This window comes from Fundulus heteroclitus, chromosome 15, assembly GCF_011125445.2.
Source record: "Fundulus heteroclitus isolate FHET01 chromosome 15, MU-UCD_Fhet_4.1, whole genome shotgun sequence".
NCBI lineage: Eukaryota > Metazoa > Chordata > Actinopteri > Cyprinodontiformes > Fundulidae > Fundulus > Fundulus heteroclitus.
Window position 1 is genome coordinate 587,988 of NC_046375.1, and position 25,247 is coordinate 613,234.

Here is a 25,247-nt window from a genome sequence, read left to right on the forward strand (position 1 = left end):
TGCTTAGCGACCTATTTGTAAATAAAGCCCACATGCACTGAATTCAAACTCAACCCTTTATTCAACCAGCTTTTTACCAAAACTGCAAGTTTTTAAAAAAGAAAAAAGAACGCATGCTCTCTGAACTCTTTAAAGGGGGCGGAACTTGGTTCCTGGATCTGCATTGTGATTGGTTGGGAGGATGAAATGTAATATTAACCTACATGATAGGGTGGAATGCAAAAGGGAAGAAAACTGTTATTCTATTGAACTTTTTATTGATCCCCGTTTTTTCTATCATTGATATACGTCTATTGATCAATATATATTGTTATTGAATTATCATCCAGCCCTACTGTGAGGTGAAGAAAAGGACTATGAAGAGGACTCTGGATGATCTGGAGATCCCCGTCTCTGCGTCCTCTCAATGGCTTCTTACACGTCTTTCACAAAGAGTGTCAATAAGTGGCTGGAACGCATTCAGATTCAGCTCATCACCTGATCTGGTAATAAAAATCTAAGGAAGCCCAGGTGACCGCATTGACTCACAGGCTTTGCAGCAATCTCCCCAAAAATATGTCTGGTGTTTTCATGCATTTTGCCCTGTTTGGGCTTAAATATATAAAAAGGGGGAAAGATGTACCATAAATAAGCCACACTTTATTTGTTTGAAGTATTTCCGTTGGTTTTTTGCAACAGCTTTTAAATATTTGAGCTTCCTCGGTCTATGGCCTGAAAATAGTTTAAAAATGAGCAGTTCAGCCTGTGAAAAATGACATCAGAGCTTAGAAACAGCTGAAGATGTACTCTAATCTAAAAACCTGCATTTCTGTAAAACATTTTACATAATTCAGCTATTTTCCTAAACAGAGGCGTATCCTGATGTGAACTGGATGGAGCCAGGAAAGTTAAACCCACCAGTGAAAAAGTTGACTCCACAGCGCCACCTACTGTCGGTGAGATGGCACCAAAAGGCCTGAAGTTCTTTGTTTTTCACTCGAATCTCTTACTCTGGTTTGAAGGTTATGATAAAAAAACTCCTGGAAAATGTTCTGAGAATGCAACATAATTTAGTTTTAAAACAGACATACAGAAAAAAACTAAGTGAGAATTTATCTAACTCACGCAACAATACTTTCTGCATTTGTAACATAAAAAAGGAATCCAGTTAAAGTATTTTACTTTATTTTTTTTACAGCTCAGATTAAAAAAAATCAACAGGAACACTGATTTCTGTCTGTTACACTAAATTAGATAAAGTTTATTGTTGTCAGGATTATGCTGGTGTACAAATACTGCTGCTGTTTTCACATTTAAAACCAATAACCTCTGCATTTTCAAAATACAAACCAAAAAAACACCTATTTCCGTTTTTAGTTGAACCCAAATTACTTTGGGATTACTTTTTTATGAGTGGATAAACAATGAGTTTGTGCAAAACCGACACTTTTAAGTCAAACAACAAGCAGCCCTTTAAATCAATGAATCTCCTTTACAGTGACACTAATGTGGCCGAAAACAAAAAAGCCACAGATGCGTTTGCGTCTGAGTAAACAGTCAAAGTGTGAACCAATCAGCAGAATGCAGTGGGGTGAGCAGAGCGAGCTGTTAATGGGATTACAGAACTTTTTATAGGCTGCAGAGTAAGCTCAGCACGCTGGCTCAGATGTCAACATCACTCTCGCCATCACTGCTGTCCTCATACCAGCTAAACGACAGACAGAATCCTGACGCTTTTAACAGTTCAATTAATGCATGTCCCATTTAAAAAAAGAAAAAAACCTGCTTTGTTGTGCAGAAAGTTAGAAATCCATTTATTAAATGTACAGCTGCAATATTGGGTTTTATTCTCTGCAACTATAAAAACGGCGGCAAGTTTCCTAATATTCTCTAGTAGCAAATGCAGGATTTTTTTCCCGATTTGTTTCAGAAAGAGAAACTATAACTAAAAAACAAAGGGAAAAAAAATTAGAAATTTCCCTCAAACACCTCCAGAACAATAATGTTTTCTGTCTTACTTTTTAAAATAACTCAGAATCGTCAGCAAAGTGCTTTTATAGTGATGTTGGTGTTTGAATATCCCGCCTGTCCTCCATGTAGAGTCGCCGGTCCATCACAGAGACATTTGCAGGACAAACAGTTCTTTTGGGCGTCTGTTAAATTCTAATGATTAATTGTGTTTGGAATAAGATTATTGGAGATTCAGTAAATAAAACAGTGTCTTGTATGACAAAAAGAAAAAATAGTTACTGTATTTTTTGCCAAAATAAATCAACCAATTTCATGACCATTACAATAACCCTCTGCACAGGTAAAGATGTGGAAGAGTCCACCTGAAACCTGAAGTCACTTCATTTATTTAATTAGTAATGTTTTATTTTAGTAATGGCTAAATAAAGAAAAGCTTGCTGCAGGAAACTGCTAAGAACGTTGCAGCTTAACAAAAATGTTTCCTCATATCCAAGACGAGTGTGAAGATTTCAGGAAGAACCAGGACTTTCACCTTCTGAGGTGATGCTGCCGCCAGTGCAGAGCTTACTGAGCACTGGTGGCAGCTGGGTTTAGGTGTGTCTACAGGCAGGGGGATGAAGGCCCTCTTTCCAAGAAAAGCAGAATTAAAGACCGGCCTGAAATCCTGCAGGAGCAAAGGGTGGGATGAAGACGTCCTCAGTGCAGATCAGCGTATTTTCCAGCATGATGGGGCAAAAAAATATATACAATGAAGTAGTTTAAGGATCAGAAAACTCTTAAAATAACAGAAAAAAGCACCAGACAGAAAATTAGAAAATCCCCATTTTTTTATTTAGCTGAATTTCATCACAGTCATTATGTACAAGGATGAAACTTTTTTTTTTTTTTTTTTTTTTTATCATGTTCAGGTGAAGAACTTCTTTTCGCTCTTGATTAGAAATGTGTCACATCCAGTAGATTGTTTAACCAGCCAACTAAAATAAAAAATAAAAAGATTTAGCTGGAAGCACATTAGCTCCACATACACATTTTTTTTTTTTAGCAAAGTGGAGTTTGAATCACGGAGCTGCGGTTCTGTGACTCGGAGTAAACACGCTGACTTCAGCCTAACGCACCGTTTCCTTTCTTAGAGCATAAATAAAAACATAAGTGCATTTATACAGTTCAGCCACTTCATAAACCTTGTTCAGTACCATTTCATTTGGTCAGTCATTTCTGTTTTATGTGTAGCTTTGGTAACATAACAAAAAAAAATTCATGGCCTTTTTGCATTAAGAGATTCAGTGGGTCAAAGATAATTAGTATATAATTCTTCAGGTATGGCAATTAATAGCAATAAAGCCAAGTAGAAACACGATGCGGATATTTATATCTGACCCAAATGCTCCTACATGCAGCGTTAATGTGCCGGGCTGGGATTTAATGAGCTTACAGGGGCGCCACCTTCCAGACTGGCCTCTATTCAGCTACGAGTAAAAGGTTAAATTATCTGGAATATTTTAAAACATCCATCAATTGTCCTCCAGCTCAGGCCGAGGCCAGCCCCCCCCCCCCGACAGACGCACGGTTCGTCTCAGTGAACCGCGGACGCATCGACTGGGAAAGCTGTGTTAGTTTGTGGTGGGGAAGGGGAAGAACTGTTAAACAGCCAAAAACTGCTCTTTTTTTTGTAATAAAAATGTGTAATTAGAAATATAAATGTTCTTCTTTCCCCCACAGATTAATACCAAGCGACTCTGATCAGAACCCAGATTATCGAGGTTTCTGCCAGCACTCGAATGCATCACGTGTTTGCAGACATGTGGCAGACAAGAGGAATTCAGAACAAGCTGAATTATGTGTAAATACAAAACTACTCGGGAGATAATCTGACTTAATTATTGTTAACTTTTAATGTGGGCTTCTTCTATCCACGGTAACGTTAAAGTTCTTGTTGCTGTAACAGTCATATACAAAAAAAAGGGGCTTTTAAATTTAAAGTTAAAACCCTGATATGAAGGGGGAAAAAAAACAACGCATTTCTTCTTAACACATGTTGCAAAACAGTAACCGGACCCATAAACAGAGCAGTTTTAATCTGACTGGTGCTAAAAATGTGATTTCTTTCTGACTTTTTTGCCCAGTTTGTTGGTCGTGAAGCTCAGGACGGCGGACCGATGCTTTGACCTAAGAGTTATTTTTAGGGTTTAACGCAAACCGTGACGTAGGGGTGCGGCTGAACTGAGGTTCCTCAGCACCTGTTGCACAAAAACCTTGATTTGAAGGAAATAAATCAGCTTTGTTTTTAAAACTGAGTGGAGAATAAGGTTTCAAACTTGTTATTATTAAACCACACGGGTTACTGACACACTGCTGCTTCCAGATCAGTCGGAGTAAAGAAGAGAAAATCCTAAAGGCTTTTCATCTGGTTGCTTTCTAGAACCATGGAGGAACAAAGATATATATATCCTGTATAAACCAACAACACTGCAAAAAGAAAACTAAAAATAAGTAAAATTTCTTGAAATTAATGTTTTTGCCCTTGATTTGAGCAGGAAAATAAGATTATTTGACAATGGAATGAGTATTTTTACCCCTAAAACAAGATGCTTAGAAATACTGCACTTAAAATAGGAACAATTCATCTCTATCATCTTATTTTAAGCGCAATAAGATATTCAATTGGCAAATAATCTTATTTTCCTGCTCAAATCAAGGAAAAAAACAACACCCTTCCAAGAAAAATTCTTATTTTTAGTTCTATTTTTGCAGTGAAATGGAGCACATACCCTAAGTAAACAAGAAAATAAAAACTTTTACACAGCCTGTGTCTTCAGAAAGCACCAGTTAACTAAACGGGAGAACTTTAGTGTTTTGGTAAAACATTTTAAGCAGTGAACAGAGCTTCCCCCTGCCTGATGATCTACAAAGAACAAACAAATTGTGAATGATCAGGTCAGCGTATAAAACATATTCAAGGGATCATTTGGATTTTTTAAAACTCCAAAACAAAAGGCAAATTCACCAAAAGGTTAGTAGGGAAAAAAAAAAAAAATGAGATGAAGCCTTTTCCCCCCTCGTTATAAAATTCTCACAGACCGGATTATTTTCTGCACAGCATCCCAGGATCGTACTGCAAACGTTCACTTCTTAATCCGCTTTATCGCTGCTACAGTTAATTCTTCAAGGCACGCCGCTGTCGCTGTCAAGTCAGAAGGTAAAAAGGTCTAGAGATTGAAAATCATGACGGGTAGTTTTCAACAAAACGAGACAAATAACGCAGGACATGATGGATGAGCCGGCCCTCCGGCGTCCTGCAGCCTTCAGACGCTTCAGACCGCCTGACTCCTGCGTTAATTTGTTAATTCGTTAATTTGAGCCCGACTTTACGGGGAAGCTAAGAGCTGCAGGACACCAGCCGGTCTCTAGGATGTGAGCTGGAGAACGCTAAACGCTGAGGCTTCAAATTCATAGATGATTACCTACTTTTTCCCCCCCCCAACGCCTAGTTTAAAGCTACGACATAAATTAAAGATGATTAAAAACGAAGGATTGCACTTCGATCTGGACTACAGGCAGACGCTGATAGTCTCTTTAGCACGGCCGGGATGCAACGAGCACAACATAACCTGCAAAGACCAAAAAGCTACAGGAAGCGGCGGCAGACCCGCCTGGCAGAGAGTTTAGCGCCTTCCGCCGCTAAAGATGCTGGTTCCAACCCCCTGCGTCATGCCAATGAGCAACACGGCGCTGCCTTTAGCCCCAGCAGGGCCTGCAAGGTTTGGGTTCGCACACATGATGCGTTTCACCAGAGGAGGCAGGAGAAAGCGGAGCAGTTTTTTGTGGTTTTTTTTGTTTTGTTTTTGTCAGCGTTCTGTGGTTCGGGTCTCCATGCGGTACGGAGGAGAGGCGTGCAGCTGAAGAACGAAAGGGGTGAGCGCATGCTGATGACGGAGGTCTTCCTTTCTCCGGATAACGGCTCAGACGTTTAGCATCAGACCAGGAAATGTAGCGGCGATCCTGACGAGGGCAGCAGTTTTTTTTAAGGGAGGCTAACAAGCCGTTTTTTCTTCTTCTTCTTCTTCTTCTTCTTCTTCTTCTTCTTCTTCTTTCCCGCATTAGTAACAAGAGCGAGTTCTGGTGGCTGATGGAGGAAGTCGATGCAGCCGTAACTGGTTCCACGTCCTCGTTAAGTCTTAATGGCTCGTTTTCTGCTGAGCAGCTGGAATTTCTAGGATGTTTGGCATCAAATTTACCACCAACCTTCTACCCCAAAGGTGTTAAAAGTTTAAGTAAATGTGTATGTGGGAGGGGGGGGGTATGTAAAAAAAATAAAAAAAGTCCTCCACCAGATGACCAACTGTATCTAAAATGAAAAGCAATAAACAATCCCTCCACATCTCCCCCTGATCCCATCGTTAGCAGGTAGAAACAGGACGAACAGGAGAGTTTGGCGTATAACACACGTGTGAAGTCACAACCAGCATCAGAAACGTTTCAGAAACCAGGAGCGAGGGGAGCTGGTTGGTGGTTATTGGCCTCGTTCGGTCGGTCGGTCGTTGGTTGGCCGTGGCTGGTAATTTAGGGCTGGCTTTTCTCTGGGCTGCTCACAGCAGCCAGATGTTGCTGGATCATAGCAGGGCCTCGAAAGGCTACGAGGAAAAATATAAAAACAGGTGAAATTAGCTTAAAAAGCAAAAGAGGCAACACCCAAAACAGCTACTTATATCACACGTCTCACAAAATCTTCTCATTTTGTCACGTTACAACCACAAACATCAATATGCATCATTGGGTCAACACAAAATAATAATAATAAGTGAAAGTGACACTTTATTTCACAAATTAAACATCCTAGAAGCATTCTTCTTCAACCTCGTTTCCTCTGACATCCCTAAATAAAATCGGCTGCAACACGTTGCCTTCAGAAACAACCAGCATGATGGAGTCCAAACGAGCCAGCAGACAGTTCAGGGAGGAGGTTCTGGTTTAGCTTAAAGCTGGGTCGGGTTCTAGGAATGCAGAACCATCTCCTTTCAGTCCATGGTCTGAGTATGGAACGAGGAAGGACGCCCTGCAGACCCAAACATCCATATAAACACACAGACCCATCTGAAACTCTGGAGGAGTTGCAGAGGTTCACAGCACAGGTTGGAGAATCTGTTGACAGAACAATTATGACTCTGACCTCCATAAATCTGTCCTTAATGGAAGAAGCGTCAGAGAGGAAGTCCTTAACGAAAAAAAGCCAAACAAAGTCAGATTTGCCACTAGTTATGCAGCGAATGTGGAAGAACGTATCAGAGCAGTGGTGGATGAAACCTAACGTCCTCCTAAACAAGGCGTCCCTACGGTGAAATAAGTTCTGGCAAGAGGAGAAGGAAACCTGGTAGATGCAGCGGAAGAACAAGAGCAGAACGACACAGAACCGACGCAGATCAAAACCTATTCGTGTGTTCGGACGGCCTAGTCAAAGTAAAGGAATCCGATCTGGAAGAGCCTGAGCAACGCTGCAAAGAAAAACTTTCGAAGCTAGTGGAGATAAAAGTTCCTTTACGCGAGAAAACCCGCATACAAACTAGGGCTGAACATTTAATCGCATTTGCAATATTAATCGTAATTTAAAAAAATACAATTTCCAAATCGCAGAGGTCTGCATGTAACAATTAGTGAATCAGACGCGTCCTTTAGGTGTCAGTAAAATGTTTAAAGTGGGTTTGCCTCCACATGGAAGGGAAGACAGCTGCAGCAGTGAGATAATCTAATTTTATAACTTGTTTTAGAGTTTATATAATTATTCTGTTTTACCAGAAACTTTAAAGGAATCTCGCCACAGCATTAAGTTGAATCACTGCTGCACTTTATCCTGTAATTTTATCCTGTAATATAATGTAACTTACTGTAATTTTCAAGCTGTATGCAAACGAAATTTCGTTCTGTACGCACTCTGTACATACAAAATGACAAATAAAGTTGTCTAAGTCTAAGTTCTGGCATATCAGTTTAATACATAGACTTGTTTGTTGGTTGCACTTTATGTTCAACAAGGATTGATGTCCAATTAAATTAAAAGCTGTTCTCTTGAATAATATTCTGATTAATAAAAACATTAAAAGTTCTTGTTTTAAATAGTCCTTGTTTACAAACATCTTTATCTAGAGGCCATTTTTGTTGCTTGTGGTTAATGCAGAGAAAAGTCAGAATCAAATCCCAATTGGTTGAAATCTATCGTAGGCAGAACTCAATCATTTCTGCTCAGAGTTGAGACGCAGCGGCTCTTTTAGCACCTGATCTGCACAGCGATGAAAGAGATTGATTTGTTGTTTGTATATGTTTAAAAAGACATGATAAATTAAACTGAAATTTTTTTCTCGCAATATTAATATTAAAAATAAATAAATCACAATAGCGCTCCGCGAGCGTGACGTCACCATCTCATTAATATTCATGAGCAACGCCACTTGTCGCTAAGGTAGGACAAACAGTGTCAGAGCGCATGTAGCATCAGCCATTACACGTGCAACACATACAACGATATGATCGACTTTTCAGCTGTTAAACTTTCACAAGAGGATGTCCAGGCGCCCATTTTACTGGTAGAACTGTGGAACAACATACCAACGTTCAGCTCAAACGATGGATTGAGTGTCGAGGGCTTAGAAAGACTGGAAAACGGGCCGAGTTGATCGAACGGTAAATCGATGTTTTTCTCCTGCTCGGCTGTCATGGCGTCATCGGTCGTTTTGTCAGTCTAACCGTCCAGGAATCGGTATATTTTTCCAATCGGTAGCTACAAAATAACTGTTACATCTCAGAACATTTCCCTTTATGGTTGAGGTTTATTTCGCTCGGCAAGTATAGTGGCCTGGACCGTTTAGAATCGATTGAATGTTGCAGTTCAATGTCGGAGTAATTTTCAATTCAAAAATAAATTCATGGCAAATTGTTTGTCTAATGTTTGTGTTATTTGAAATTGATTTAAGTAGGGTCTTTTTTAGGCTTATATGCTATCATGGTAGCAGGCCCTTTATTTTTAGCTAGTCGCTAAAAATAAAGGGGAAAAATAAAGGATGTTCTTCGTTTGTGCCCTTTCCTCCAACAAAACGCTTGCTGCATATGTATGTGAATTTAGTAACTTTTAACCGGGTTGAACTGTTGTGAAGGCCGACAGCACAAGTGTACCCATCGCACACACATTTCTCCTTGGCAGTCTTGAGTTTCGGGAAATTAATGAAGAAAACATCCTTCATATGCGGTCTATCAGCGTACCTCGAGTCACTGTTGCACGTTCCATAGCAACAATGTTTAAAAACCATGGTCTTAGATTTGGAAAAAGCAGTCGTTTTAGCGAGTAAAATCCAGTGTGATGTACAGTGAAACAGTGGAGGACAACGTGATATGACGTCACACTTAGATGGTTCTAAAAATACATCGCTCGCGGAGCGCTATTAGATTATTTTCCAAAATTGTTCAGCCCTACTACAAACGTAAGCTTTGTTTTTTTATTTGGGAAAAGAAGCAAAGAAATGATTCATCCACTTTAACTCGATCTCCATTAAAGTTGGTGGTTGTAACGTGACAAGACATTTGGATGTGCTAACTCAGGCTAGGAGACTCACGCTAGGTTTTAGTCAGGAAAACAGAAACGCCGTCTTACCTTCCTGCGTTAGCTAGTTGACACTGAAACAAACGATCACTTTCCTGGAAGAAAAGGCGACAAGACGCAATCACTGACATGTCAGCACCGATTGAACAGGTCAAGGAGGTAATAACAAATAAAACAAATAAAAAAGAAAAACAAACCAGCTGCTGAAAATAAATTAATTAATAAATAAATAAAGATTTGACAAAACAGACAAATGGATGGACGTGTTAGAAGGCGGTGATTCGTGTCGCCGTTTTTCATGCTTCAGATCGCCGGACAACATCTGGAGCGTAACACAGAGACAGCTGGGGGGGGGTTTGGGGACGCGTTAAAGCGGACAGCATGAAGAGACGTGCAGGTCGACGTGAACATGAGGGGCGTTGTGGTTAACACGTGACGAATGGAGAGCCGGAGCGGTTTGTTACGGATGGGCGTAAAAAAAAGCAGAGACCAGGTGACAGCAGCCAGCCAAGATGGCGACGTGCAGCACTGAGGACAACCAGGAGGGCTTGTGGGAGAGAAATTAAAGAGACGGAAGACGGCGGGGACACACAGATTGGGACGAGGCGGCTCTTACGAGTCACTTGGACTCTTGTGAGCTGTCTGCGGGGTTTTCTCCCCCCGGCGGGTCGGCGGATGAAGGCGACAGGGGCTCAGGTGGAGGCATGGGCAGAGGCAGGGGGATGGGCTTACTCTGCTCCGCTGGGCTTTCTGGACCCAGATCAGATGCTGGCTGGATTATGATTACAGTCGTACCTGTTGGATCGGGACAGGAAAATCCTCAAGTGTGCGTCCATTTTAATCCTGCGCTGATGCAAGCCAGTGAAGCAGCTTAATGTAGTTTAATACGAGCACCAGAGCCACTCCCGATGCTAACTCACATTTTATTAGATTTTCCAAACAGATCAACAAACAAACCTCTTTTATATTCAGAAAGGTTCTTCATGCATCAAGTTTTATTTACTTACCGTCACATTTAATCAGTAGAAAATCAAACCCTGGCAGCTGTGATTAACCAACATATAACCTGCTGCTATTATTCTCACTCATCTAAAAAAAATATTCATATTTATTTGGTAAATAATTTGAGAACATCCATCATTGATGTTTTGGAGTGTTTTGAACAAAATCATAATTATTGGCAGCCCATTACTCTTCCAAACGGGAAAGAAGGTTTAGCTTCTGATAAACTGATGTCAGCAGGTCTGCAGAGCAGCAGCCAGACACCATCCACGCGCATCGGCAGCCATGACAGGTCACGGCTTTTCTGTTCTACCGCTACAAACATGAAATGAAGGTCAGATAAGAAGCACACGGGGGAAACTTTCAGCTGCAAACACATCAGATGAAGATGAAGCTTCTCTGTGGAGAAGCCCTTCATCCCTTATGATGGGGGCAGAGTTGTGATGCTGTGGGACCTGGGAGCCTCGTGGGCGTGCTCAGCATCATTTTTATTTTTTATATTTTATACCGCGACATTTTAACTAAACATCTAGTAGGTAAAAATAAAAAAAATAGGATCTTTATTTGGTCTTTCAGCAGGAAGTAAATCAGCCGTCTCAGTCCACTGATCTACACCCCAAAGAAAAATTAATGCTTCTTACGACGGCCTGAACAAATGTACTCAATTAAGGCTCCGGTATTTCCCATAAAAGGTTTCTCCATTATGGGCTTTTTTCCTCTAATAAATGTCTAAAAAAAAAAAAAAAAAAAAAAGGGGGGGGTTATAATCGTGAAGGTGCTTCACTGGCTGCATGTTGACAAATCAACACTGAGATTTGACAGATTTTGACTCGTCTGAACAGGGAAAAAAAAAAAAGAAAAAAAAAAAACAATCGTTTGGTAAAAGTTAACGTTCACTGACACGCAAACACTAAGACTTAACTCACTGAAACTTGAAGATAGATAGATACATAGATACATAGATACATAGATAGATAGATAGATAGATAGATAGATAGATAGATAGATAGATAGATAGATAGATCTCAAAACTACTCTTTAAATGACCCACAATCAATGTCAGTGTATTTGATACTCCTATTAGTGCAGAAAATGGGACAAAGTGATCAAAGTACGTTAAACTGATAATAAATACTGATAATAAATAATAAATAATACAGACAGACAAACACACGGAGCCCAGGGCGCTCACCTCCGTCCTGGTCCGCTCTGATCTGAGCCTCCAGGTCTTCCGGGTCGACGTACTGGTAGCTCTCGTCGTCGTCGGGGGGTTTGCACTTCCCGCAGCAGAAACAGCAGCAGCAGCAGCAGCAGCAACACGTGAACAGTGTGCAGCACAGCACCAGACTCTGCAGGGATCAGCATGCATGACAGATTTCTCTTTTCAGCTCTCACACACTTTCATCTTCATCTCTAAACTGTTGACAGTGAATTGGAGATTTATCCCCCCCCCACCTCCCAGATTATGAGTTATTCTGCACAGGCAGAGCGGCTGGGACACTGAGGTACTGTGAACTTGTCATTTAAGAAACAAACTGCTATGGTGACATAATAAAGAGCTTAATAACCTCTGGCTGCCTCTGTTTACGTTACACGGCTTTACGCTGAGCAGACGCTGCTGATCTATGGCGGCTTTAATCTAAGTTTTTGGCAGTAAAACAAGTGTCTACGAGGATGAACCGGAGGACGGCGTCAGGGTTTTCCACAGAGTCTGAAACTGCTGAGTTGCACAAAAATAATCAAAAGAAGCACCAAGAGTTAAAAAACTGCAGCTCTGCATTTATATATGTCTTAAATATGAGCTACATTTGCCTAATTATTTAAAAATAAATCACCAATAACTGATAAAACACAGAAGGATAATCACTGTGTCGCAGGTTTGTTAATTTAATAAAATTTAGCCTGATTTTTGCCCAGATCTCCTCCTTCCCAGAGACGCTGATTATCGCTGCATCTCTTAAGATAATCTTAGGACATTTTCCTGCTGTGTGGTGAGTTAAGAGCGGTCGGGTCGGTGGAACGTCAGGACCGCTCCGACCTCAAATCGGGGACGTTCAGCATGTTGGACCGTCCTCCTGAAGACAAACGAGCTGAATGTGACGTTCAGCCAATCAGAAAGTGCGGTGAGGGATTCACCGAGAGAAAAAAAACAAATCAGCTCCTTATATCAGCGCAGCAGGCGTAGAGACTCCAGCCACGTTGCCTCCACTTCCTTAACCAACGACTTTTCTTTCTGTTAGGTTTTTTTTTAGCATTATTCTCCCCCATCATCCATGTTTATTTACTCTGAACTCACGTTTTATCTGGAGAGGATTCGCACGATTTGCCGTCTGACATCTGAATGATCTAAAGCTGTCTGAGTGGACGCCACACGCTCTACGACCAAACCCGTTTTATCTTGTGTTTCTTTATCGTTACGCGTCTCTCAGGCTTCGACAATCCGGCCGTGTGAACCAAACTTTATTTTATTCCAGTAGGGCTGGGCGATATGGATTAAAAAAATAAATCTCCGATTTTATCATACCAAATCCGATTAATCGATTTTTTTTGTTTCTTTTTGTTTCATAAAAAGAAATTAAAGAAATTATTTTAAAACCTTGCTTTTATGTCAAGCATTTTGTCTGGGAGTTGACCTGAATTCAAAGTGCAACTAAAAACAAGCTGTGAAACATGCTTGTAAAACAAGATGGCAGCCGTGCCATTATAAACAATGAAAATATAACAAAACATTTGCTGCTAGTGGTATTACACATTGAGCTAAGAACAGGCTTCACTGCACTTGTGAACTTCAAACTAAGTTTAAAAAAAAAAAGGAAATAACTAAATGAAGTACCTCGTATTATGGTAAAAAAAAGTTTCCACTTAACAATATTTTGACAATACATTTTCCTAAACATATATTCAGCATCACATGCTGTTCTCTTCATGGAAACCCAATGAGTGTATTGGCAAAATAAAATCCAGATTTTCCAAAAATGAAATCTTAAAGAATTGTAAATTCGAATTAATCGATTTATCGCCCAGACCTATATTCCAGAACCAAATGAAATATGATCTTTTTTCACTACAGAAACTAAACTAAAAATACCATCTTTGGATGTTTGTAACTTCAAATTTTGTGTCACCGCATGGATAAAACTTACCTGAATATTCTTAATCAGAATCAGAAATACTTTAATAATCCCAGAGTTCTTTTTATTATTTTTTTAGTATATTCAGAATAGTAATTATTAATATTCACCTTTAACAAGCCGTCTATACCGTCTAGGTTCTAACGTGCATCTATTTCAGCTGTGACCAGAGAAAACGACGCCACTGACCTTAAACCACCATTTGGACATGAGGAAGTAATATTTGACGCTCTCCTCTCCGAACTGTTCGGAGACGTAAAGGCCCATGGAGCCGTACTCGTCGTAAATCCTTCGCTTGTTGTCATCGTTCAGAATGGAGTTGGCGTTGTTGATCTCCTTAAACTTCTCCGCCGCGTCTGGGTTGTCCGGGTTCTTGTCCGGGTGGTACTTCAGCGCCAGTTTTCTAAACAGAGAGGAGACGATCCAGAGACGGTCAGAGGCTCAGACTGACTCTGAAATAACGTTTCGTTTTTATTTTTATAAAAGCACAGATGTCCATCGCTGCTTACTTCTTCACGACTAACCACAACCCCCACAAATTTAAACTCCTCGCACACATTTTCATCTTAATAATGTGTTAAAGATCAGTTTAATAAATAAATAACTTATTTTAGTAGGAGAGTTTTGCACTTTAACGCCCAAATGGAGATAAAATATTAAGATGTGTTGTCGTTAAAACCTCATGCAACCCCAGAGAGATTTGGTCATATTTAAAATGTATTTATTCTTTATGTCTTAAAATAAAACATGTGACCACTAGTAATATTCGTGTTTGATTTTATTAGGTGTGTTTAATTATTACAGTATTTTGTTACCATAATTGACATTGTATGAACCACTGAGCTATATAATACACTGGAGTGCTGATTTTGCTGAAAAACTGAAGTCACTGGCCGCCATCTTGCTACTCCCTACTCTCACAGAATCCCATAGGATTTGGTTGCAACAACAAGCAGTTTTCTGGCTGAGTGAAAACGTTTCACAGGTAATTCTACAGTCTGTGGATGTACTAACACTATCAACTACTAGGAAATTAGGTGCTGAAATATTTTACATGTTATTCATATTAAATATACATATATGTATATATATAAATATTTGTACATGTATATATGTATATATGTATACATATATGTAAATATATGTTTTTGTATATTGTTATTTATATATTGATAAATGTTATATATATATATTTAAGTGCAAAATATTTCAGCACGTCTTTCTCAGTACTTGATAGTTTTAGAACATAACATAAAAGTATATGGCATTTGACATTTTAAAAGTCTTAAGCCCCCCCTGAACATGAGAAAATCCTCGTTATTCGATGCTGTAGCGCACATATTCCCTAGTTACTGGGGGAAATAGGGAGTACCAATATGGCGGCTGGTGGCTTCAAAGTGACTCATTCTAAGAGCGGCTATTAGCACTCCAGTGTATAATATAGCTCAGTGGTATGAACCTGCAGGCTTGCCTTTCACACTGCTGCCGTTTCCTCACTGAGGGACATTTTACTTTTTATTCTATTGAAGCTGGATAACGCAACAAATGAACTCCCCATAAGAAAGGAAATGCATTCTTTAAACAAATAAAACAAAATCATTCCCCCTTTTATGAGGTGACAGAAACAGGCACCTAAATGTGGCAGAAGCAGAAAACCTACGATGAGAAACATTTATCATTGAGTTTAAGGAACTACTACGACCCGGCAGAAACCAAACCTTTGAAAACGAACAGCGGAGACTCTGTAAAAACAGGTAATTTGTTCAGATTAGCGCAGGTTCACCTGTACGCCTTCTTAATCTCCTCGGCCGACGCTCCTTTCTCCAGGCCTAGGACCTTGTACACGCTCTCCCCGGAGGTGGACATCTTCCTCTGGGGTCGGGCAGAAGTCTGTTCAGCCATGGCTCACCTCTGCATAAAAACACATGGACCGCATTACAGGAAACAGGGAACGTAAAAACACTTCCATAAATCACTTTTATGGAAGTGATTCCTTATTCAAATGCTGTGAAATGAGAGGAGCTGCAATAATTTTTATTAAAAAAAAGAGGATTTTAAATGTGAAACACCTCATTTTTATGTCATTCTGAGAATTCATGCTTCCCTTTTAACTTATTTTGTTGCTTCACTGTTTAGCTACAAGTTTAATATTGAGTTATTGTCATGTTAAATCATCTTTATTCTGGCTCTTTCTCATAAAAACCAGAGGAGGTTTACAGGCTGCTGGTCACTTTGCAGCCTGTAAACGTATGAAGGAGGCGCCGGGTTCACATTTATTATAATTTAGCGTTTATCTGCTTTTCAGCTAATGGTTTACAGCAGTTCTCTAATTTAATCAAAGCTCTTAATAAAAGGCCAATAACCCAAATAGATGTGAGCTGTTTGGGCTCAAAATTCATGGCCGTGCTTCACAGTGAGATGATTGTAGAAACAAACACATAACAGGCCCAAAAACACGTTTTTAAAAAAGTCTGATTAGTCCAGGCTCCACCAATCAGGACGTTCCAGAGAAAAAACACATTCACGCTTACAGAAAATAATCATTATAAGAATAAATAGATTAAAAGGAGCCATTAGCTGCAGCTGCCTGGTGTTCAGAGATCAAAGGCACTGAGAAAAACATAATTTCAGTTAAACACAAGTGAGATTTGAGCTTTTTTATGAGAAATATAGTCACATATAATGGTTAAAAAAAAATAAATAAAAAAAAGGAAGAAGGCTGGAGCAAATGGGGATGAATTGGTGAGGAGCCAGACATTAGATTCTTCATTACAGAAACAATTAAAAAAAAATAATGATTAGTTTTTGTTACATTCATCAAGTTACAGAGATAAAATAAATAAATAAATGCATCCATCGTCTGTCAAAGCGTCATCATTTAACTAGAACACAGACAGGAGGACTTTTTACTGATCGGCGGCACAACAGAGGGATTCCTGGTGAACCGTGGCAGCGGTACAAACCAGCACGTCTATTACTCAGCCGCGCAAATAATGCCACAGCGGTCGTTGACTAAAGAAGATTACATTTTGCTGATCTAACAGATTATGCGTCCAAGTCTACGTCAGAGAGGGCCGTTCGGGGCTGGAGAGCTTCATGAAGCAACAAAACCACTCATACCGCCACACAGCTACAAGAGAAATAATAAATAAATAATAAAAATAAATGGTCCTAAAGAAGCTGGCAGAGGAAAATGTTCATCTCCAGGCAGAATATCCTCCTCTGCCAAATAAAAAGCAAACGATCGGATATTTATTACATGTAAATAATCAATCAGAGTCATCTTAGACAATAACTAATAGAAATGGAGGCTGTAAGCATTAGAGCGTCACATGAACTTAGTCAATAACAGATAAAAGATGCTATAAATAAAAGGAAATGTTGGCATTATCAACTCTTTACTGACCAGGGTTGTCAAAAATATTGATACTTTTCAGAGTATCGATATTTTTGACACTCTGCAGTGCAAAAAGAACTAAAAATAAGTAAAATTTTCTTGAAATTAATGTATATGCCCTTGATTTGAGCAGGTAAATAAGACTATTTGCCAATGGAATGAGTATTTTTACCCCTAAAATAAGATAATTAGATATACTGCTCTTGAAATAAGAAGATGGAGATGAATTGTTCCTATTTTAAGTACAAAAATCTTATTCCATTGGCAAATAGTCCTATTTACCTGCTCAAATCAAGGAAAAATACTTTAATTTCAAGAAAGAAAATTCTTATTTTTAGGTCTATTTTTGCAGTGTGTATCCGGATACAATACTAATGTGGCGCAGTATTGATGCTAAACATTTTAGCATAGGAGGAAACATCTGGGTTCCAACAACTTCTCATGCAGCTCAATCCACAGTACCGTATTTTTCGGACCATATGGTGCACCATTAATTATTGAGAAAGTTTAAGGATTTTAAGCGAGCCTTATAGTCCAAAAGATTTGATATGTTCTTCCTTCACCAAACCACTTCAGGGATACTTTCTGGATTAGTTGCACTTTTAAAGAATAATACCTCAGACCATCTTCAAACATGTTCAAATTGCCTCATATTTGAGTTATTTTGGATTTATTTGCACATTTATTAACTGGCATCTGTGTCAAGAAAGCAAGTTCCATGCCGAGATAGAAAATGTGTTTTTCATGTTAATAAAATATTTTTTATGCCTTTAATTACTTTTTTCTTTTTTTTATAAAATTGGCAAGTTATAGAAAATGGTATCAAGCATCAAACATTTTCCTGGGTATTGTTATTGAGTTTAAAATTTTGGTATTGTGACGAACCAAATACTGTATTTGCATTTGAATTTCTAGGGCAGGTATGAGCTTCTGCTTCTATAATGAACATAAGGAAAAATACCAGGGTTTCATGCTATAATAAAACGTTTTAAATTATGTAAAAAAAAAAAAAAATTAATCTATTAGAATAATTATTCCTACTGTTGCAACATAAAACATTATTACAGCTATGCTAGCGTAGGGCTGGACGATGTGGCCAAAACTTTTATACATTTCTTAATTTCAGTCGATACGATATAAATCACGATATCCATATAAACTAAATAAAAAGCCTCAGAACGACTGCAAACTGATGACATTTTGCCATGTTTACAAACTCCTCCAATATATTTTAGAAATATTTGCTTTAAAAAACGCAAAACACCATAAAACCCAGAACGTCAGTCAGTAACAAATGCTGTACTCATAAACCATAATGTATACTGAAATACAGGAAATGTCATACCACCTTTTTTCAATAGTTATATTCCGCATATTAATATTGATTTATTATCCACCACTATATTAATGCGATATAAAACCTACATTATTCTGATACAGATGTAGAATAAGCAGCTGCTACATTTAGTAGATAAACGCTTCTTGCTGAATGTCATCTTTACGTTCTGCTCTTTAGAGTAAAACAGCATATTATGATATTAGCTGGTAGTTTGGACGCGTTATCCACCATTAACATTCAGTAAGCTGCTTAACAGAAATGCCACTCCATCGCCCCTCAGCTGGAGTTTAAATACAGCCTCGGTTTAATCAGAATGAGAGGCGTTCTGCATCATAACTCTACATGCTCTTTGTAAAGTTGCCCAAGCTTCTCTCATAATAATTCAATTATACTTTAACTGGTTAAGCCTCTTTATAGCTTACATAGCTAATTTAGTACAATATGAAAATATTATAGATTTAAATGTCAAGCATGAAAAACTGCAATGATTTTTTTTTATTTATTTAAAAAGGCGACCATACGGATTTACTTTAAAGGAGCTATAAGTAATACTGACACCTTGTGGCTCAAATCGGTACAACAGCTTCCCGATCACAACAATCTAATATGCCGTTTTTTTAAACGATATGTTGCTGTTGTGAATTTTTACTTCCTCAGGACATATGATGTTATATTCTGCTCCATTTCTGGTCCACTTCTCTTACTGGCTTCAATGCTTACAGGCTGCTGCTCTTTTCCCAAGATAAAATACCAAATGCTGTTTGAGGAACCCTGGGAACTCTGATGTGATTGGCTGAGGAACCAGGAAGTAAACATGGGCTACACTCTGAACAGAAGTAGTTCTGGACCGTACCTCTAGGTTTGAAAGGAGAAAAACACGACCAAGACATTGTTGATGGAGAGGACTGGTGGTTTATAAGGAATGTTACTTCTATCTTAGGTGAGAAATGAAAACAATTTAGGTTGATTTTACTATAAATATCTTACTTATAGCTCCTATAACATAAATGAATGTTTGCAGGATTTCTGCCTGTTTAATCAAACAGCAGGAAAACTGCATAGCAGCTTTTTACATTTTTTAATGTGTGTACTAGCAATGCTAAAATATTTTTTGCAAACTGCATCACGTTTCAATTCCAAGCAACGGAAAACGATAAAAAAGTAACTTGTCATAGTAAATTTGTTTAAACAATTGATTGCATGTTTGCAAAAGACAATCTGCATTTATCTACTGCCGTTTAGCCCAGAGTTCTTCCCCAAAACCCGTTTATAAAATCAAAATAAGGCATCCATTTGTCTGAGACAATTACGCCTGCAACAGGAGCTTTATTACATTAGATTAATGTGTTTGGCTGCACATTACAGCGTTTTGACTAGCATTAAACTCCCAGCTTTGGAAAGTGTTTCACAGAGAAAGTGCAGAGGACGACAATAATCCAGCAGTGTTTGAGTAATAAGCTCTGTTGCACGTTTCCTGGGAAAATCCTCTGAATGAGTCCAAAAGCAGCTTTGCTTCTATTGGCCCTCATCTAATTAGTTAAGATTCCCGCGATGCTTACATTCCTTTCACAACTGCACCAGATGGCACTTTCTCTCGCTGACTCTTAAAATGGGTCACTGGGACCAGAGACCAGAGAACGCCTCAGAGGAACCCCAGGATGACAGCAGAACGTCACGGTCAGACTTATCCTTCAACATTTACGAACCACAACAGGTCACACTTTTATACATTCACACTGCAAAAACTGAACTAAAAATAAGCAAGATTTTCTTAAAATCAGTGTGTTTTTTCCTTGATTTGAGCAGGTAAATAAGATTATCTGTCAATGGAATAAGATTTTTGCAGCTAAAATAGGAACAACTCATCTCGGTCATCTTATTTCAAGTGTAATTTATCTAATTATCTTATTTTAGGGGTCAAAATACTCATTCCATTGGCAGATCATCTTATTTACCTGCTCAAATCAAGGACAAATACATACATTTCAAGAAAATATCACTTATTTTTAGTTCTCTTTTTGTAGTGCAGAACTAAGGTGGGGCGACGATGCAAACAGCTCATAAAGTACTTTTTGTTTGTTAAAAATGAAAGGTTAACATTTTAATACATAGATAGACCACAATAACTTCAGTTTATAAGCATATACCTATATTAGGATTGAAAACTTAGGATTTCCTCTCCTAAAATGTAAAGTTCACACATGAAAACATAACGTGTGTCAGATCTGGACGGCGGGGGGGGGAAAAGCTGACAGGAGCATATGTTGTTGACAGTGTAGATGCGTTCCAGCTCACCGGAGCTGAAACGCTTTAATCAAGCAGACGGATTTACGCTTCGTCGTGAACGCACATTTCACATTGGCTGATGTTTGGGAAAAACCGAGGCAGCGGCGTGCTTTCAATCAGCCGTCCGACCACAGCAGCAACGAAGCGAGCCGCAGCAGACGCGTTTGTCCAGAAATGTTGGAGCGCGCCACGGGTCCAGATGGCGTTCCTGCCGGAGCCAAGATGGCCGACGTGAAGCTCACCGGAGGTCTTTCTACACGACATCCAGAGAAGGAACAGAAACATTTCTGATAAAGGAGGCGACCGCCCCGCTAAACCCATGGATGGGGTATTGCTGAGCCGGGTCCATTAGCTTAATTAGCTTAATGGAGCGACTTCAATCTTTAGGATTCAGGACTTTTAAACACGTCTGTAATGCTGCTTTGGTTATAATACTGATGTGAAGCGTTTCTAGTTCAACCTTTCTATGGTTTTTCCACATTTTGTTGCACAAAAAAAGCAAATCTGCACACATCAAAATATTTATTCATCCTTACAGTCCCTGGAATCACTTAATATCTTAACATCCTGCTTGGAGATAAAACACATGTAAGGCATGTGGGAAGAATACACTGCAAAAAGGGAACTAAAAGTAAGTGAAATTTTCTTGAAATGATTGTATTTTACCTTGATTAGAGCAGGTAAATAAGACTATTTGCCAATGGAATAAGATTTTTGCACTTAAAATAAGAACAATTCATCTCCATCATCTTATTTCAAGTGCAGGAAAACTGATTATCTTATTTTAGACATGATTTGTTCCTATTTTAAGTGCAAAAATCTTATTCCATTGGCAAATAGTCTTATTTACCTGCTCAAATCAAGGAAAAATACAATGATTTCAAGAAAGTTTCACTTACTTTTAGTTCCCTTTTTGCAGTGTATTTTTCCCACATGTGCAAGTAAAGATTTCTTGAAATTAGTGTATTTGTCCTTGATTTCAGCAGGTAAATAAGATTATCTGCCCAAGGAATAAGATTTTTGCACTTAAAATAAGAGCAACTCATCTCCATCTTATTTTAAGTGGACATCAAATTATCTTATTTTAGGGGTAAAAATACTCATTCCATTGGAAAATCGTCTTATTTAACTTCTCAATTCAAGGGAAAAAATGTATTATTGCTAACCAGAGTCAGATTTTTGAGTGCATTGTACCACATAAAGTCAGTCAGTAAGCACAATGGTAATCATATATAAGGCGCCTCGTACATTTTTTAAAGAATTTAAGGATTAAGTGTGCCTTATAGTGCGAAAAATACAATCCATGGTGATTTTTTTTTATCAAAATCACTTGATTATATGTTCCCTGAAGGAACAAAAAGAGTTTAAAAAGGCTATTAATAGCAGAGAAGCCTAAGAGCATCTGTTATTGGTTTGCTGCCAACTCAAAAGCTTCTCTTCAAAGACACCAACTGAGGGAGGAATCATGTGAAGGCCGCAGCCAGCAGCTCTTATTGAGATCGTAGTCTGGCAAAACAGCATCTTAAGACAGCTCCCAACACTTGGTACAAAAATAAACGATCACGAATGTTAAAAATATCTCTGGCAGAGCTCCAGCAAGCAGCTCCGGGCAAAACGAAGGTAAAAACAAACCGAGCGTGAAACCAACAACCGCTGCAGCCTTAAACTAACCTGGACATTTACACCAGGGCTAAAGAGCTGCTAAAAACCTAAACATGCAGCTTAAACTATTCCTCTTTCATTTGAGCCAAACGACGCTTTTATAAACGAAATCTGAAAAAAAGGTAGAAAACCCAACGAGAAGCCGCCAATTTACTCCTCCTAAAAGAAGCTGAACTGGAAAACACGAATAAAGATGCATCAAAATATGACGCAGTTTAGCGAAACTGATGGGAAAATAAAGACGCTCCGGTTAATAAACGGCCGCATTGTTCAACGGGACGACGGACTGCAGCCTCTGACCTGCAGGAAAACCTCTTAAAAAACAAACAAGAGAGCATGAATTGTGCTATATGGCAATATTAAAGAAAAGCAGGATGCATTCGGACACAGATTTGGGTCAAAGAGAACCGAGAACAATGGGAGACGGAGAGGCGGGCGGGGTTCTGTTGGCGGATAACTGGGCCAAGATAGCCGGGTTGAAGTCAGGTGAATGATGTCCGCCGAATAAATCAATCTAGAAATGAGCAGATTACGTTACGTAAGCCCCGCGGTCCTTTACATGGAGTTCTGTTAAAGATGCCGACGCTTTGTCTGCAAGTTCCTACGTTCTGAATGATTTTCATCACCAGAACTGTGACAAATCCACACGGCTCACTAATTTAGTTTGGAACGGTGAGCTTCAAAAGTTTGTCTTTGTTTAGAGGGAATAAGACACCAAAGACAAAAGGAAGTTATCTTTACTGAAGATCAGATTCAGGCCGGGATTAAAACCTAACCCTGAGTAAACAAAGACGTTTATTTAAGCACAAATGTCCATAGACTTGTTTTCCGGGCCTTTTAAATCTTTTTTCAGAGCATTTCCCCCGCACACCTATTCCTTACCCATCTTCATTTATAATAGCCCGTTTCTGCCTTTTAATTTTAAATTTAACGCTGTGTTGTTTACTTGGCAATTCATCGTGCAATTACCTGCAGCGTTGTGGTTAATAAAGGGATTTTAGCCTTTATTTAAAGTTTAAAAAAAAAGAGTTATGTGACAGAACCACAGCTACTGAAGCCGCCTTTGGAACATATTTACTGTAAAAAGTTTGCAGACCTTGGTCTTTCTTTGTTTTCCCGCTGTAACGCACGGGGGTTACTGAGTTTTAAATAATTTCCCCACACATCGTCGAGCTCTGCAGACAACCAGGAATAAAACAAAAGAAATCAAGAACAAACGTGGACGATTTTCCCTGCCGTGCAAACCCTTTTGGCCCGTTTTGGAGCTCTTTGTCCACTCCCATGGCAGAAACACGTTTTTTCCTTTAACATATTTAAAACTTAAAAGGCTTCAGGTCCTCTGAAGTGCTGAGGCTTATCCTGAAGACCTAATAGTTAACATCTGGGTCCGTAATGCTTAGAAGAGGCCTTGGTTCCGGATCTTGCTTCCTGATTTAAAGCCGTTTTTAGTCCTTGTATCGGGTTGCTTACTTCTATATTATTCCTCGCCAAAAACAACAAAAGAAACTGTGAAAAAGATCTATTGTTCGCCAAATATTTGCTTTACTAATCACTCTGGGAAAGTTAGTTTAGAATCCAAACAATTGGTTTTTATTGATGTGAATAAACCGTCATTAATGGCCCCGTAAGTCTCACACAGGCTTTCAAGGGTCAAAGTAAAGTAATCAGCTGCTACCCAGACTATTTATTTTACCCCCTGCACAGCCTAAAACAAATTTAAATAACTTGCAATACTATTTTTAAAGGCACTTTTAAATAAAAACTATTATTTTCAAGCAACAGAAAACACTAAACACACCTTTTTATTCTGTACAACTTGACCAAAATAAAAACGCTAGCCTCCTCAATGCGCCAAATTGTAAAGAATAAATAAAATGATATTACTTATATATACTTAGATTACTTAATATAAAGATGGCTCTGCAACAGCTACAGAAACAAAGCTTCATGTGTCCAAATCGTTACGCAAAGATTTATAATCCTCAATGTTATTATAGACGTGGAAGAAATAAAGATCGGTTCTCCAAATCCTTTGAAGGTTTGAGAGGTTGTGAGCTCGATTCCCACACATTGTGCTCAGAGGCAGTGTGCTCTTAGCGAGCAGACATTATTTAAGTCCTGGGTGCTGTTTGGGGGGATAATGAGGGAAGAAACGCCGCTCGGTTCCCGTCTGGTTGTCCTTGCGGAGCTCTAATCCTTTCCTAATCCCACCACCACCCCTCCCTGCAAAGGGGATAACTCCTTTCCATTTTACACCTCCTCATTCATAACAGGAACCATTTTTTTTTTCTTTTAACCTCAGCAGCCGTTTCTACTCATTTCTTTCCCCCCTCCTCCCCAATATTTCCGCCGGGTTTCGTTACGCTAACTCCAGCCGTAACTCCAAAACGCCCACACAAACTCTACGGATATTATACGTCATTTTTTTTAAACAAAAACAATTACAATTCAGTAACAAAAATAAATAAATAAAATAAGCACATTTCAACCCGTATTAGTCCATTTAAGCTGCGCTAGTTTGAGCCGTTAGCTAACGCTAAGCTAGCTAGTAGCGAGCGTCCGGGCAGAAAGAGCCTCACCTTGAGTAAACTGAACACCGTGTATCCCGCTGTCCGGTTAACTGGACCATAGAGGCATCCGGTTTGATGGCTCAGACGGCGGTTAACGGGTCAGAAACGAGCTTCCGTTATTCCGGTAACGAGGCAGTGACAGACCGCTACCTGCCTGCCTGCTTGCTTGCCGGGTCGCTCCTCCTTCCAGGAAATAAAGGATGAGGAGCCACGATGATGCGTTCAAGGCCCAAATCCGCTTATCGGGAAAAACGTTGATCATGGATAAAAAAAAATAATACTTTATGTGGACAATTTTTTTTAAATATAACGCTAATTATGCGAT

General features: G+C 39.1%; 1 protein-coding gene across 3 annotated transcripts; it reads right to left on the bottom strand.

Annotated features, from left to right (window-relative positions):
* Nucleotides 1-5,423: 5,423 nt before the first annotated feature.
* Nucleotides 5,424-25,122, bottom strand: dnajc5ga (DnaJ (Hsp40) homolog, subfamily C, member 5 gamma a). 3 transcript variants are annotated; one of them, XM_036147182.1, is made up of 7 exons: nt 24,932-25,122; nt 15,452-15,579; nt 13,858-14,071; nt 11,730-11,886; nt 10,268-10,330; nt 9,587-9,630; nt 5,424-6,581 (listed from the first exon to the last, which is right to left on the bottom strand). In XM_036147182.1, exons 2-6 carry the CDS (start codon nt 15,568-15,570, stop codon nt 9,623-9,625), a joined length of 561 nt encoding a protein of 186 aa, XP_036003075.1. In that variant the 5' UTR covers nt 15,571-15,579; nt 24,932-25,122; the 3' UTR covers nt 5,424-6,581; nt 9,587-9,622. The 3 variants fall into 3 exon arrangements, with proteins under 3 accessions (XP_036003075.1, XP_036003074.1, XP_036003076.1); XM_036147181.1 differs by having other exon boundaries at nt 10,152-10,330; XM_036147183.1 differs by lacking the exon at nt 10,268-10,330.
* Nucleotides 25,123-25,247: the final 125 nt, after the last annotated feature.